Here is a 15,793-nt window from a genome sequence, read left to right on the forward strand (position 1 = left end):
TCAACAAGCGGGCGACAGGATGACGGATGCCTGTCAATTGGCTGAACACAGATGGAACAGATTTACCAAATTCCATACATCCCTACCTCAGAGGCACTCTGTTCTTGAATTCTACTTCATGTCTTTGGCACGAGGTTCTGGTTGATGGATCTTGGGGTTCTAGTAAAAAAAGGAGACCCTAAGAACATAAGAAGAGCCAAGCTGAATCAAACCGAAGGCCTAGCTAGTCCCAACATCCTGTTTATATAGTGGCTAACTGGCTAATTGTGGGAAGAGCACAAGCAGAACATGAGTGCAGCAGTAACCCTCCTACACACACACACATTTGAATCTGTCCATCCAACCCTTTAAGAATCCTAGATACCAAGTTGCTCAAACGTTAAGAAATATGAAGCATTAAACATGCCCTGCCCATCACTTTTCAAACTGAATCTGGAGAGTTGCAGATTGGAAACATTTTTAAGTGTCTGTTATGTATGTTACTTATCTGATTAATTGCTTTTAAAAATTGTATGAATTAAACTGTACTAAATTATTTTTCCTTCCCCTAATTAAAACATGTTTTAAGGACTCCCATGTTTAATTTTCAGCATGCAAATAACAGAATTGTCACCACTTCTTTTTTTTCAGTATATTCATCGTTGTGTGATGAGCAGAACTCTTCCTCAGCTGACACTTGTTGAATGCAACACCATAAAAAAAATGTGTGACCAGGAAATGGTCGCTATAGAAGCTGCCATAAATCGAAAATCATACAACCTTCCTCTTCCTCTACCCCCCAAAAAATCACGTGTGAGTTCCGGGGGAAGCAGTTGTCTAGAATTATTTGGGAGAGATTATTTGTTTATAGAATAGTTGCACCATAAGTAGAAGGTATAAACCGGTTACCTGAAAATGCAGCTTAAACTGGTCTTCTCTTCTGATTAATGTTTATTGCTATTCTTTGCAAAAGAGTGGCACAATTTTTTTTAGGAACAGGCCCATCAACAGGGCCTTCGTTGTTTTGGGAGAACGAAGGGGCTTTGGGACCACCCTAACACACACCCCAGATTGAAGACCACCCTAACACACACCCCAGAATGCCCTGTGTCATGGTCTATTGCTGGTAGTATATCTACACCCACAGAGTTGCTATGGGTATACTGGGGGCCTTTGCAAAAGACTTGTATGCTGCTCCCCCATCCTGGGGAAGCGCCTGTCTATTTCTGTCCCATCCAAACCTCCCCGCCCTCCACAAACCCCAGCCAGCAGATCTGCAGGTTACTGTTAGTACAATATAAGATTTTTCAAATAGCACAAGGAGTTTAAAAATTTCACAATGCTATTTCCTTTGACCTACAGGTGACTCAAAGTGTATGGGACATAAGCCTTCCTTTTAAAGTTGTGCTGGTAAATGGCAATAAGATGAACACAGATGAAACTGCGAAAGTAAGTAAATTTCTCTCAAACTTAAGAAATACTCCCACTGGTCAACTTAACCATTTCCCCAATGCCTTTTGCATGTCCTGGGCCCATTCGATTTGGTTATTTAAAGAAGTGCCTAACTTAAATGAGAATAGTCACCTTGATTTCTTCTGAGTACCTGTAATGATTACAGTTGGTAATTTTCAGAAATCTCTGGCTGAACTATAATTTAAAGCCCTACCATATAAATCTGATAGGTGAAATGTTTCTACAGATTTGCAAATTCAACTGAAATTCAATAAGTTATTCTTACTTTGAGACATCAGTACATGAGAGCTTCAGCTGTTGGGCAGTATAAAAATGTAATAAATAAATACATTTTTGTTAATGTTCTGATGAATTTTCAGCTTAGAAAAGACTTTGACCCCAGGTCTGGTCTTCCTTAAGCATTCTGTTTTGCATTGAGTTTACAAAAGATGCTGAACATAGAAACAAGATTTTAGAACTCAGTTTTAATATATAAGAACTTACTGCTCAATCACACAAAACCCTTAGTAGGCATTTTGCCTCTGAAACAGAAGCATGCATTTTGTCTGACATACAATTAAGTGAATGAATTAACTTTCATGGTGGAGAAGACAAAAAGTGCATTGTTTCATAGTATTTACTGGTAAGATGTTAAAATTCAGTGACTTTAGAGACAAATTGCTTCAAACAAAAATCTATTTTCTATATCCTGAAAATGATAGTAATTGCTAAGTAGAAATGATTTATTTATATTTATTTATTTATTACATTTTTATACCATCAATAGCTGAAATGATTTCTTTTATTTGCAATGCGATGAAGCTGTACTTAAGAAACATGTTTATTGTGAACCTGTTAATTGTTTGAGTGGGCATTATAGAAAGTATGAATCTCTCTGATCCTAACAATGGGTTGCATTCAGTGGTGTCATTCCACTAGTGCAAAGCTCCTACTGCTCGAAGAAACTCGTTTTCATCCATACGAAAATATCAGGTCCAGTACTGTGATTCTGCTTGTGTAATGGCTTGCCATGCACTTTCTCAACTCATTACAACTTCATCATGTTAAGTGTTGTTTGTGTTAGTCGTTCTATTAGTACTTGTGCAACTGATAACGGCACATGTAACAATAACAGAACACCACTTTTACTGCTAGCATTACATTGGATAAAACCCAATGAATTTTTCTTGAAAGAAGAAAAAAAGAGAGACTGGCACTGTGATTCTAAAAAAGGGGGGGAGTGTTGAAAAAAACTATAGCGCCTCCTATGAAGAAGTGGGACAATAACATATGCAACAAGTTTACATTTTCCAAATACCAGGACTCAACACTGCATTGCAAGCTGCTATTTAAACTTTCCTGTGCATAATACACAAAGATTTGTCATAACTAAGCCTCATTAAAATCAGGGGCACTTAACGTTAGTTCTAAAACCTATTCCGTAGGATTCAGTGAGCTTTGGTTGAGACTAATGTTTTTGCTTGTGTTACTGTTTTGAAAGCTGCTTTTCAGAAAAATTACTGCAGATTCCCCAGAGTTCACTAGTTCATTGAAAGTGTGTGTGTGTGGGGGGGGGGAATAATTTTAGAAGTATGATTGTTTTAAAAACATAATTTGTAGAACGTGTCAAAGTATCACTCCATTAGGGTGCAGTATATATCAGTAAGACATACTAAATATACTAAGCATATGAGAATAATTGCATGCATATTCATTTACAATCCACAACTAAGCTATTTCCTAGTTGTGATAAGTGGCTTCCAAAGATTCAAAGGGCACCCTGAATCATCATCCCTGTTTCAGAAATATAAACTGAAAGATGGGTAAAAGAGATCTGCTTTTTTACAGCAGAATTAGTTATGCTTCATGTCAGCATCATCTCTTCTAATTGCCGAACTTCATGTCTAATTCTGGACAGCAAAAGTAACTATCCATAGCTTTTCTTAACGACACTGATGGCTTATATGTTTAATGTAGTTAATATACCAGCACATACTAGTCTAAGAGTACCAAATCTGTCTTTTTCTTTCTTTCTTTAACCAGGAAATGTTTCAAGGTTAATAATCCTTATTCGTATTTGTTAATTCTGTGGAATGTGTTTGGATACTTTCCTGTCATGTCTCTCTTGCAGGTTCATGTCAGGGCTGGTCTCTTCCATGGAACTGAGCTCCTTTGTAAGCCTATCGTAAGCTCAGAAATATCTGGGAGAAATGACCATGTTTGGAATGAAACCTTGGAATTTGATATCAACGCCTGTGATTTGCCAAGAATGGCCAGGCTGTGCTTTGTGGTTTATGCTGTGATGGATAAAATGAAAACTAAAAAGTCAGCCAAGACACTTAATCCATCCAAATACCAGACTATTAGGAAAGCTGGGAAAGTGGTAATGGATTCATTTAATTTCTTCTTTACATTCCAGTTCGTTGTACTGGAAAGTTACTGTGTGTGTTTGCATACTTTTCATTTCCATACTTTTTTTAAAAAAAAATCTGATCTCCAAACTGAAAGTCTGAACTGTATAAAGTGAGCGTTGTGTGTGCTTAAAGTATTTTCAGCGACCCAAATGGGGGGAAAATACATCTAATTGTGCACATTTCATCCATAAAGCAGATCTGGTAGATTAATAGTTATACTATTTAACCATGTTTGGTTTGAATACATTTATTTCTTTACTCTTGTGAACATTCAGCTTTAGGAATAGTTCAAGCTAGTAATTTCTTACTGTGAAAAAACCCACTTTTGTGTATATTTTAAAATTTATTTTATTATTTTTGTATCCCTCCTATCCTCCAAGGGGTCTCAAACCATCATATATATGGTTCTCCCCTCACCTTTGTCTCCACAGCAACCAATGAGGGAGGGAGGCTGGGGGAGTATGACTGGCCCGAGGTCACCAAGTGAGTAGCAGGGTTCGATAGATATTTGAACCAGGGCCTTCCCAGTCCTGTCCAACATCTTAACCACTAAACCACCTGACTCTCTACACCATAATGGCTTTCTAGAATTATTCTAAATCAGCATCTTAGTTAGCAATGACTTTTTTCCTCTCTGCTATACCAATGTGTATGTACGTGTATTGTTTTGTCATCTTAAGTTTTTCAATACATCAACAAACACAAAGTCTTTTCATTGCAGCACTATCCTGTAGCATGGGTCAATACTATGGTGTTTGATTTTAAAGGACAGTTGAAAACTGGAGACCTCGTGCTGCACAGCTGGTCATCTTTTCCTGGTAAGGTTTAACTTGTGATTCAGAGACAACTTGTGCCATCTACCAGGCAGCATTACGTTCATTCGAGAGGGGCTGGCCTGCTTGAGTTCCCCACAATAGCCTTTCTAAAATGAAAGAAAGTTGTGCAGCATTAAACTACAATCAGTCCAGTATGTTTCATCTGTTACGTAATGGCCAGGTTCGGATGACCAGCAGGGAAAAGAAACCATGTTTGTCGGTTTGGACGACATGGCGGGTTGCCATGTCATCTGAACCTGGTGAAGTATGCAATGGGGGCGGCTTCCAAACCACCCTGCAACCCATGTTATGGGTTGGTTTGGAAGCCACCCCTATCATGCACATCACCAAGTTTGGATGACATGACAACCTGTGCCGCGGCGAGAAATGGCAGGCGCGCAAACGACATGGCATCCAAACATGGTGGCTTCTTTCCCTCCACTGATTGTCTGAACCCAGTCAATGTAATGTACTCTGAGCAGATGAAGAGATAAGGATTTGTAAATTATGGTTGTAAAATGCAGGTAGAATGTTGATAATAGAATATCGATGGGAGTGACTTCACTTTCTACTTCATTCTCCCAAATCATGAAGTACCACCCCACACACCCCAGAAAAGCCAAAACAAAGGCAGAGACCCAAATCATGAGATCTCTTTCCAGGCTAACAAAACCCCTTCTTGGCTGGCAATCTTGGCTGACATGTAATCTGTGGTGACCCTCTTCACACATTCCCTCCAGGTGTGCATTTAACTTGTGGAAGTAGGAGGATGTCTGTGGAGGAGTTCCAGCAAGTCATGTGATGATCAGGGTGGGGCTGAAAGGCACAGTCTGGCCTCCTTCCATGCTTTTAGTGTACATATGATAGAATTTTTGAAGTTAACTTATATAGTGGCTTAGCACAGGAAGCTACCACCATACGGAGGCATTTCCAAATTACAAGTGTTTTGACTCAAAACAAGAGTGGTTTAAAATTCAAATTTCATACTACTTCCTTGCATCTTTTAGGAGCCATTAAGCAATATCCAATCTGATACTAGCTCTAATATAAATTATAGTGCGTTAGTATGAGGGACCTCTAGCACAACACCAATAACATTACCTGGTACTCCAGGGTTCCTTGGAAACCTGTTGTGCTAGAGGTCCCTTATAACAACACAAGCTAAGTTACATTAGTATTAGTGCCTGAGTTTGGATACCACCCATTGTTTTTATTGCCAATATTAATGTCACATTCTTTCCTCGTACTAAATCAGTTGATAGTTCAAGGCAGAATAAAGAATACCACCTGTATTTTATATTGTTTTACTAAGCATTTTAAATTTCTCAGTGTTGGAAAAGTTTATTATCATAAATTTGAAGCCCTGTATTTTTCACTGACTCATCTGTCTTGGCATTGGGCAAAATAGTATCTGATCAACTAAATTAAGGTGCAGTTTTGGCTGGATGCATGAAATAACTTGCATTAGAATAGACCTTTAGTAGCCTTTGGAACTAACTGTAGGGAAATCATTGAATGATGGCAGTCTAAACTGTCTTTATTAATTCACTGACTGGCCATTTTCCCTTTTTTGGCAACTTCTGAGTCCTTTTAAAATGCATTATTCTGTTCAGAATGTATAAAATAATAATCTGTTTTATGCTCATATAGCTAGGATTTCTCATCATCTCTAGAACTGAAATGCATGCTTTCTCTCTTTAGAAAAAAGAGAAAAAATAGACACAAATTATTGCAAATCTTTACCACAAATTGCTGGTAAAATTGTGCCAAACCACATTATTGACCTGTGCTTACTACTTGGTTTCAAAGGGGAAAGTTATCCATATGCCTGCCAATTCATTATTCTAAACCTCCCAAGTTCTCAAGTCCACTAAATGTCATAAGTTTTATTCAGGTGTTATAGAACAGTATGTGTGAAGAGAACACAGAGACATGTGCACATGCCTGCCCCTTCCACCCTTGAGCTTCCCGGGTTAAACTAGAAGGTCTGAATATTCTATAACAGTGTTTAGCTGAAAGCAATTGCAAACCCTGTTTGTGCAGGGTTCCAGATCGCTCGGATTACTATAACTGCATTCAGACAAACACAGATATAGGCTCAGTTCAGACAACACGTTTGTCAATGCAGTGTAAAAAGTCCACTCAACAGTTGAATTTTTAGGTTGTACTCCCCACACATGTTCTAACTCCACCGTTGTGTGACTGTGGAGTACCGTGGAGTTGAGTAAAATCCATCATGATGTTTGATTGACTGTTCCTCCACCCTCTTTCCTCCTCCATCCTCCCGATGATATCCCATCAGCCATTGCTGCAAAAACCAATTCCACTGGCTCTCCTAGAGCGGCACTTGTTGCTTTCGCTGCTCTTGCCAGGGAACCCTGTAGCCCATGGGAAAAGTCAACTCAACGCAACAGAAAACTCCTCGGAGCCCTCCACACAACACGCCACACAATGGTTGTGCAGGAACTCTCCTCTGCAAAGTGCGAATATTCAGCGTGGAGTGTTTTTCATGGGATGGTGTTTTCCTGTCAGACAGCACATTTCTCAACGGTGGTATAAAAACTCTACCATGGAGTTCTAAAACCATTGTTGAGTAATGTGTTGTCTGAACTGAGCTATAGTCTCTCTTCAGTCTTTCCCAGTCAACATGGGGGAAAGTCAGGGTTGGAGGAGCAGGGGCAGCATGTGTGTCCCTCCACACTTACAATTTCATAATGCCTGCCAAGGGCTTTAGTCCTTTCCCATTTAAGTATATATTCATTCCTACCACATACTTGACAATAGCTGTATTACCATGCCCATCACTCTGTTTGATCATGATACATCCAGCATCAGAATTTGAAATCAAACATAGTGAGGACAATCCTTGATGGAGTCCAATTAGTGCTGTTGTCACTTCTGTTGCAGTAAATCTGTTATACTTTATTATGGATTCAAAATAGAAATCAGGGAAAAGTTGTACAACAACAACAACCACCCCGGTACATACAGGCTACAGTACATACATATTTGGTATTCCCAGTTAAGGTAAAGGGGAAGAAACAATGTTAAAAAAAACCACAAAAACACTTGAAGGCTAAGCCTCCATCACAATATGACAAATGTTTTACATCAAATATTGCCAAATATTTATTTGAGAGTGGTGATAGATGAGTGGGGTGTGTGAGAGAGAGAAAGAGGGGGGGAGGGAGAGAGAGAGACTACTGAGCAAACTCAGGATTAAGACATGCTAGAACTGTGCAATATCAGATTACCTAAATGGCTCTTCCTTCTGATACTAATTCCTTCCCTGAGGTGTCTAACATGTAAGTAATCATGAGACAAAGCAGTTATTTCTGCATAGAGCAAATGTCGATGCAAGAAACATGCTAAGAAAATGGAAATATATAAAACCTGCTGGCTTGGCTTGTTTGCAGTTGTGATTCTTTCATTGAACCTCTTAAATTAGAATCATACGGTAAACAAGGTGAAGCCTATTTATTCAGGGCTTTTGCTATGATTTATTTATTTATTTATTGCATTTCTATACCCCCCAATAGCTGAAGCTCTCTGGGTGGTTTACAAAATTATGATGTTTCTCTTGGTCCCTCTGAAGGCATTTCTGTTCAAGTGGCACACCTATTTTTATAGTATATGTTTAACATGGAGAGCATAGCAAGATGAGTCCTGAACTTTGTTTATTTAAGCTATCAATTGAAAGTTCTTAAATATAAATACGACATTTATATTCTGATTTAACTAGATGAACTTGAAGAAATGTTGAATCCAATGGGAACAGTACAAACAAATCCATTCACTGAAAATGCAACAGAGCTGCAGATAAGATTTCAAGAATATTCAAAATTCCCTATTTATTACCCTCCCTTTGACAAGGTAAGATAACTAGGAGTACTTGCATTTACTTGTTATCTATGTTTTCTCCTGAAACGTCCCCTTTTAACTTTATGAGTAAAGTTGTTCATTTCTTGTAAAGCCTTTGATACTTGTAATATATGAATGTCAACTAAATGTCCACGGAATGTCAACTAAATTTGGAAACAGTCTGAAGTGTTAATCTCTCTCTCTCTCTCTCATTCGTGTTCTTCTCACATAGGCTTGGATTCAAAGATATGTTGCAGACGTAGAAAGTAGTGCTGGGCTGAATCCTGCCCCCTATTTTTGGGAACTTTCTCTCTCCCTGAGAAAGAGGCATTCTTTTTTTCCTGCCTCTTTCACCGGGGTGGGGGTGGGGATTCAGAGAATTTTCTTCTTGGGAAGGGGAACAGGGTTTCCACAAACCTTTTTTAAGTGTAGCCAGTTGCTAAGGGTTTTTTCTTTCTTTCTATTTTTCAGTTTTTCAAACCCCCCTTCCCTCTGCATTTGGAGGAGCCCAGTAGTTCTTAGTGAATGCCTATTGGAGACCATGTGACCCCACCCTCTTCAATAAGCATTCAGGAAGAATTCCTGGGCTCCTGAAAATGCAGGGGGTGTTTTAAAATATATAAAAAGAAAGAAGACTCCTCAACAACTGGCTACATTTAAAAAGGCATGTGGAAACCCTGTCCCCATCCCCAAGGAGAAAAATCTCCAAAATTCTCACCACTCCCAGCCTCTTTCACCTGAGTTTTCATTATTCCCCCACCCCCAACAGAATGCTGAAAATGGAATGGTCAAAATTTTCAACACAGCACTAGTGGAAAGGCACTTCTGTCTGTACAAGGAAGCCCACTGGATTCTTCCAGTTTCCTTCTCCTGCTGCAGCCCTTGCGCCCCATTGGCCACCATTGTAGAGGGTCCCTTGACTCTATGGAGTAGCTTTTGGTGGCGTGTAGGTGGTTTTAGTGGTGGGAATGAGCCAGGAAAGTTCCTTTGCACAAGCAGAGTTTTGCTTCCCTGTCCCTAGATCCAACCCATAATGTGTTCATATGTTTTTGTGTGAAGTGGAAATGAAGAGAGAGGATACTTCAAAGGAGCACTAGAAAGGTTTACTTGGGCCAGCACATTTCAGGTGTTGCTGAGACTTTTCTTTCTGGGCAACTGTTTGAAGACAATGGATTAGATTTAAAACAGCAAGAGGAAGAGTCGCACGACTTGGAATATCTTGGACCAAGTAAGGCTCTCCTACTGCAGCTTTGAGGTCCCTTTCTTTAGGCTTATATTGATGTTCCCCCTCCTTTTATTTATTTATTTATTTATTTTTCTGTAAAGTGGTTCTGAAATGGTACGCGCTTTATAGTTGCTGATTTGGAAAGCTCGATATAAGTTTACTGTGATCAAAGTCTTCTTGGGTCAGGATTCAGTTCAACACATATAAGAGTGGAAGACAGACCGATTGTGGGGGTTTAACACAAACCTCCTCGCACCTTGAAAGCACACTACGGGGGTCATGGGGGGTCACCCATACAATACCTTGTGTCAGCCACATACCCTGCCAGCCCTAACATGAGGAGGAAATGTCATTGTCCTAGGAAACTCCCCCCCCCCCGTTGCATGGAGTAGCACATCTGTCTGCTTCATGCTGCTTCCAGTGTTGTGGCCTGTATTGCTGGTATTATTTTTTATTTATTTATTTATTGCATTTTTATACCGCCCAATAGCCGAAGCTCCCTGCATGTCAATGGAGGGAGGATAGGGCTGGCCAGTATCATTCCCTCCTGTGTGCTTTCATTGTATAAGGGGGTTCATCTGTACCCCCTTACTGATTTAGTCTAAAGCAGGGCTAGGCAAACTGGTGAATTTTAGATGTGTTGAACTACAATTCCCATCAGCCCCATCCAGCATGGCAAATAGTTGGGGATTTTGGGGATTGTATCCAAAACATCTGGAGGGCACTGGGTTGCCTGGTAAAATGTGGTGGAAGTAGTTTGAACATCTGCTTCTTTCCAGGGCAGATAATTTGTGCTCAAACAATATCTACCTTGCTTAGAATGAAAAAGACAGATTCTAAATCACCTTTAGAGCAGCTTTCCCTCAACCTGGTGCCTTCTGGATGTTTTGGACTACAACTCCTGTAATATCTGGTCATGTTGGTTTGGGTTGATGGGAGTTGTAGTCCAAACCATCTGGAGGGTACCAGATTGACTCCTGATTGAAGAATAGACAAAAAAATCACCCGGTTTGGAGACCAGTATGGAATTTGGACTAAACTGACACCCATGTTCATTCTCCTATTTCTGCTGCTCATGGAACAACAAGTCTATTAAGGATGTTGAACTCATGAAGGGTTTTAGATTAAGGTTCTATCAAACTGTAAAGTGTAAGAGAAATTAATGTCTGATATTTCAACATTTGTTATTATTTTTGCAGATACTTGAAAAGGCAGCTGAAATTGCAAGAAACAGTGAATGCTCTGGTATGCCGGTAAGTCTCAAAGGTGAAACAATTATCTTTCCCCCATTTTAAACCTAGGGGAAAATACTTTACTTGTTTAGCCTCTTAATTATTGTTGGTGCAGTGCTGAGTGCTTTTATTGAGCAATCATGTACTTACACCCTAACATAATTATTTTATCTTTTACTACTATCATTCAATTAAAAGGGGGGGGGGGAAGAAACTTACTCCATTTTCCTACCTCCCTGCCTACTCTTGCATCCCACCAAATATTGTGAAGGACAGCATAAACAGTGGCTGTATTTTAAAAATGAGTGTAAAACTTGTTATCATATGTGTGAATAGTTTGTTTGTAATGGCCTATAATTTTAACTTTTAGAGATTATTATTTTAAGGCTACAATTCTGTTGGACCAGGGAGGGAATATTTTTTTTTGGAGGGGGGGAAATCCCCCTCTAAGGGTAGAGAGAGAGGTCCATTCTCAGAGGGGGAAACCTGACCTTGGATACTCCTTCCCAGCCCCCACAGAAGCCTCTGCAGAACTTACATCTTCAAAATCAGATCTCCAACATTGAGAAAGGCAAAAGAAGAAACAGCCCATGGGAGGCATATTTCTAGGTGTGCTGGGATTTACTGCCCTTCCATGCCCATGACATCCTTTGAACATTGGTGCCAGTGGAGACCTTTTTTATTTTAATTTTCCTTCCTTTGATCTCAATGGGAGGGAAACAATTTAAGAAAGAGGAGTGGGGGATATTAATGTTAATGTTAACCATGATTCCCAGTTAACGTTAACCATAACTCCCAGTTTGGATAATGTGTGAAGCTATGGTTAATAAAAAGCCAAAGCTTAAAGATTAAAACAAAAAACACTCCTCCTTCTCTTCCTGGGCTTTGGATTCTTTGGAGGCCCTGACATTGGAGCTCTCCACATCACATGGTGGAATTGCTCTGTTGAAAAGTCAAATCATGTATCCTTCAGCATAGTGGACAAATGATTCCATACAGAAGTGTAAGATAACCAGCATGTCAATAGAGTGTTTGACCTCAATACTCGCTGTTTTAGAAGCAGTTATTTCTATTATATTAAACTTGTATATGGATATGTGGAATGAGCTCCCTAAGGAGGTTCGCTTGGCACCTACATTATATGCTTTTAGACGCCAGGTGAAGACCTTTTTATTCTCCCAACATTTTAACAATCTATAAATACATTTTAACATGGTGTTTTAAATTTGTAATTTTGCATTGCTGCTGTTTTTATCTGGTTGAGCTTTTATATTGTATTTTATATTATGGTTTTATACTGTTGTTTTATACTTTGAATGGTTTTAATTCTTGTGAACCGCCCAGAGAGCTCCGGCTATTGGGTGGTATAGAAATGTAATAAATAAATAAATAAAATAGTAAATTTACATACTTTTGGGTGAAGAGACTTTATCAACAAAGGATATTGCCACTCAGGATATATGAAGTTCTTTTTGAGTCTCACTGAAACGTGTTCTGTACATGTTTTAATGTGGGATAGTAAACCAGAAGGTAAACTATTTTAAGTTGAATATACATGATAGACAATGGCTGTGTTGAACGTCATATTAAAATATAATTGAGTTAGATATAAATAAGCTTAGCCTCCTCAAGGGCTTACATTTCCCCTCCCCCTCCGCCACCTATCAAGGCTGAGAGGAAGGTTTGTAAGCTTCTGCTTCTGCTTTTTGTTAACCATAGCTTCACACATCATCCAGACTGGGATGATTAACATTAGCTATGGTTGATTTCAACAAGCCAGCTTCTGAAATCATGGTTTAATGTTGGGTTGTCTAATGCTGGCCATGCTAACCACAGTTTGCCACTCCAAATCACACAGAAAATGCAGAACCCAAAGCTTCTAAATTCCTCTTTTGGTTTGCATGGGAAGAGGAGAATGGAGGGGAAGGGATAGGCTTTTTGATGTCTCACTAAACCATAGTTTAGTGTGACATCCAAACATGATCAGTGGTGTGTTTGGGAGTAGAGGGTTGCATTTGGATTACAGAGCCTGGACATACAAAAAAGTGTAAACATCACCTGTGATGTTTAGTTTTAGTTTTACATTTGTATTTCTAAATTGCTCTCCAGCAATCAAAATTCTGTTAGGTTTTGACTTCACATGCTGCTGTTCCTTTTCATAATCTGTACATTTAGCCTTTAAATTATACACAGATTAGTTTCCACCAGTGCTGTGGGTTTAAATGGATCCCTGTGAAGCAAATACAAGCCTTCATCATGTCTCTCTCAGCAGAAATATTACCCTGATTAAATGGGAAAACAACAATATTGCCCCCTAGTGGTATTTAGTCTGAAGTGTATATTCCTTAAAGTTTAGTATGTAAGGTGTATATAGCTAGTAAAATACACATCATTCGCTAGCCATTTGAAATATGTATCAAGGCGTTCACCCAGTTCTAGCCTCACAGCATTTGGGGATTGCAGTATAGGAACAGGACAAAATTGTCTCCATGCATCTGTGAAATTTGCAAATGGTGATTCTTGACCCTTTATCAACTGATGTCTTTTTAGGGCCGTGGTGGCAAAAAATTCTACATTGAGCTAAAGGAGATCATGGAAAGGGATCCCTTATCTCAGCTGTGTGAAAATGAGATGGATCTCATATGGACGTTACGGTATGACTGTCGTGAAAACTTCCCACAATCCCTGCCAAAATTGTTGCTCTCGGTGAAATGGAACAAACTTGAAGATGTTGCTCAGGTGAGCTCAATGCTAATACCAGGGGTAAAATGTGACCAGTTTTGTTTGCCTAAGAATGTGTGACGTTGTGATTTAAATGGACGTCACTCGTTATCTGTGAAACAAACTGCCCCTGAGAACATCCTGTTTGTTGTTGTTGCTTATTTGATTTATATCCTGCCTTTTCACCAAGATGGAAGGATGCTCAAAGCGGCTAACAATAATAAAACCAAAATTAAAACAAAAAATTGATTAAAGAAATCATAAAAACAAATAAATGTAAAGCACAATTAAAAACACAAAAATAAAAGAAACAAGCAGAACCCAACCCAGTGAAATCCCCTTCAGCAACAGACCAAGGATGCCAAGGATGTGCATAGTCTTTAAGGTGCCATAAAAACTCTTAATTTTGCTTTAACAAACTAACAGGACCCTCTGGGTCCTGTTTTTCAGCACTCTTCGATATGAACAGGACGAGAGCTCTGTTCAGCTTTGTTTGGTCTCTTCACATGGTGCAACTGTTTAAGATAGGAGTCAACCCAATCTGAACAAGCCTCTAGCTAATAATGTTTGTATTTTGCCTGTTATGAAAAGATTACTCGTGCTCATATTTCCAAACAAAAAAGCATTGTATGGGTCAGTAGCACATGTTTAGCATTCCTATATAATAGTGCTGCACACATCAGAGCATATGCAAACTGCTCTTTCTAGCTCCGCTTCTGAAATCCAGGAGAACCAGCATCTTTCTGACACCAAACAAGATGACTGATTGGGGATCTTGCCTATTTTCTAAAGAGCTAATTAATTATGATCACTGACTCTTTAGACTTCAGCTGAAACTGGGAAGTCTTGTTTAGAACTGTAGCTTTACAAACCGAGTTCTAATTTAAATTCCTTTTATTTGGTTTTAAGTGGGGTTGAATATTTTATTAATAAGTTTTCCCCTACGAAGTGTGCCAGCTCCATCTTCAGCAGTTTTTGCACTCCATTGCAAAAAGGGTAGTGTGGGTAAGTGGGTGATGTATATTTATTGCTGGGTCCATCAAGATAATGCTGCCTCTCCCTGATCCATTTGTGACAAGTTGTGACAGAACGTGGGTGAGGATGAATAATCAGATGCACATTTGAATACACACCCTATTGAAAGAAATAACAGTGCACATGAATGATATCCACAACTAGATGTGTATCCAGTCCAGATCCAATTCATCCACACTGTATTATATTACTTTCAATAGAATATTATTCACATGCACATTTGAATGTGAATCAACATGCACATACATTATCATGTAGCAAATTGGATTCACTATTAGCTTCATTTTCTTGTCCTTCAGAACAACAACTTCTACAGTGAAAATTGAAAAGAAAAAAACATACCAAAATTTGGCACATTGCCAAAACATTTTCTGACGTAAAGCCCAATGCTATCCATATTTTCTTAGAAGTAAATCCCAGTGAGTTTAACAGGACTTAGTTGTAGCCTAGTTCTAATGTAAAGTCCCTCATTATCTTGGAGGCTTTCCCATCATAAAACCTCTATGGAAAAATTATGCAGAATAAGCAATACTCATCACCAATATCAACAATCCTTATTAAAACTCTAAGGCCCTATAGTTTGCGAAATGTACTTTGCTGAAAGTGTAGTGGCTATGGAGTCTTTTCTTCCTAGTCGTCCAAGAGAATCCCATACAGAAAAAAAAACCCACATTCATTATCTGATACCACCTTATATATGTACAATTGCTTGCGATACAAACTTTTCCATGAGTCAATGACCGGAGCAGGGAAGTTCTCTTGAAATCCCTCCCACTTTTTTGTTGTGGCTGGAAGATGATAAAAAAGCACATTGATACACAAGAACTTTCAGCATCGTGTGTTCAGGTAGCTGAATGGTAGTTAATTCATTAATTTATTTACATTACTCTCACAATTTTAATTAAGTATCTTTGTGTGTTTTCCCTGGATTTAAAATCGCAGAGAAGCTCTGTATTGGATTGTTCTGCAGACTTAGTATTGTTGTTTCGGTATAACAAAGGAAAGCTTTCTGCCCAGATGTGACAAGTCCCCTCATTGGCCTCTGACCATCACATTTAG

At 39.0% G+C, this 15,793-nt stretch overlaps 1 protein-coding gene across 2 annotated transcripts in view; it reads left to right on the top strand.

Annotated features, from left to right (window-relative positions):
- PIK3CB (phosphatidylinositol-4,5-bisphosphate 3-kinase catalytic subunit beta) overlaps positions 1-15,793 on the top strand; it is a 101,986-nt gene that overhangs the window by 50,578 nt on the left and 35,615 nt on the right. For both annotated transcript variants that reach the window (XM_063132250.1, XM_063132249.1), the window contains exons 7-13: positions 631-792; positions 1,342-1,428; positions 3,563-3,814; positions 4,567-4,663; positions 8,403-8,533; positions 10,946-10,999; positions 13,529-13,717. In XM_063132250.1, coding sequence (XP_062988320.1) covers positions 631-792; positions 1,342-1,428; positions 3,563-3,814; positions 4,567-4,663; positions 8,403-8,533; positions 10,946-10,999; positions 13,529-13,717 — 972 coding nt within the window. The remainder of the gene's footprint in view (positions 1-630; positions 793-1,341; positions 1,429-3,562; positions 3,815-4,566; positions 4,664-8,402; positions 8,534-10,945; positions 11,000-13,528; positions 13,718-15,793) is intronic.

This window comes from Elgaria multicarinata, chromosome 8 (genome assembly GCF_023053635.1).
Source record: "Elgaria multicarinata webbii isolate HBS135686 ecotype San Diego chromosome 8, rElgMul1.1.pri, whole genome shotgun sequence".
Lineage (NCBI taxonomy): Eukaryota > Metazoa > Chordata > Lepidosauria > Squamata > Anguidae > Elgaria > Elgaria multicarinata.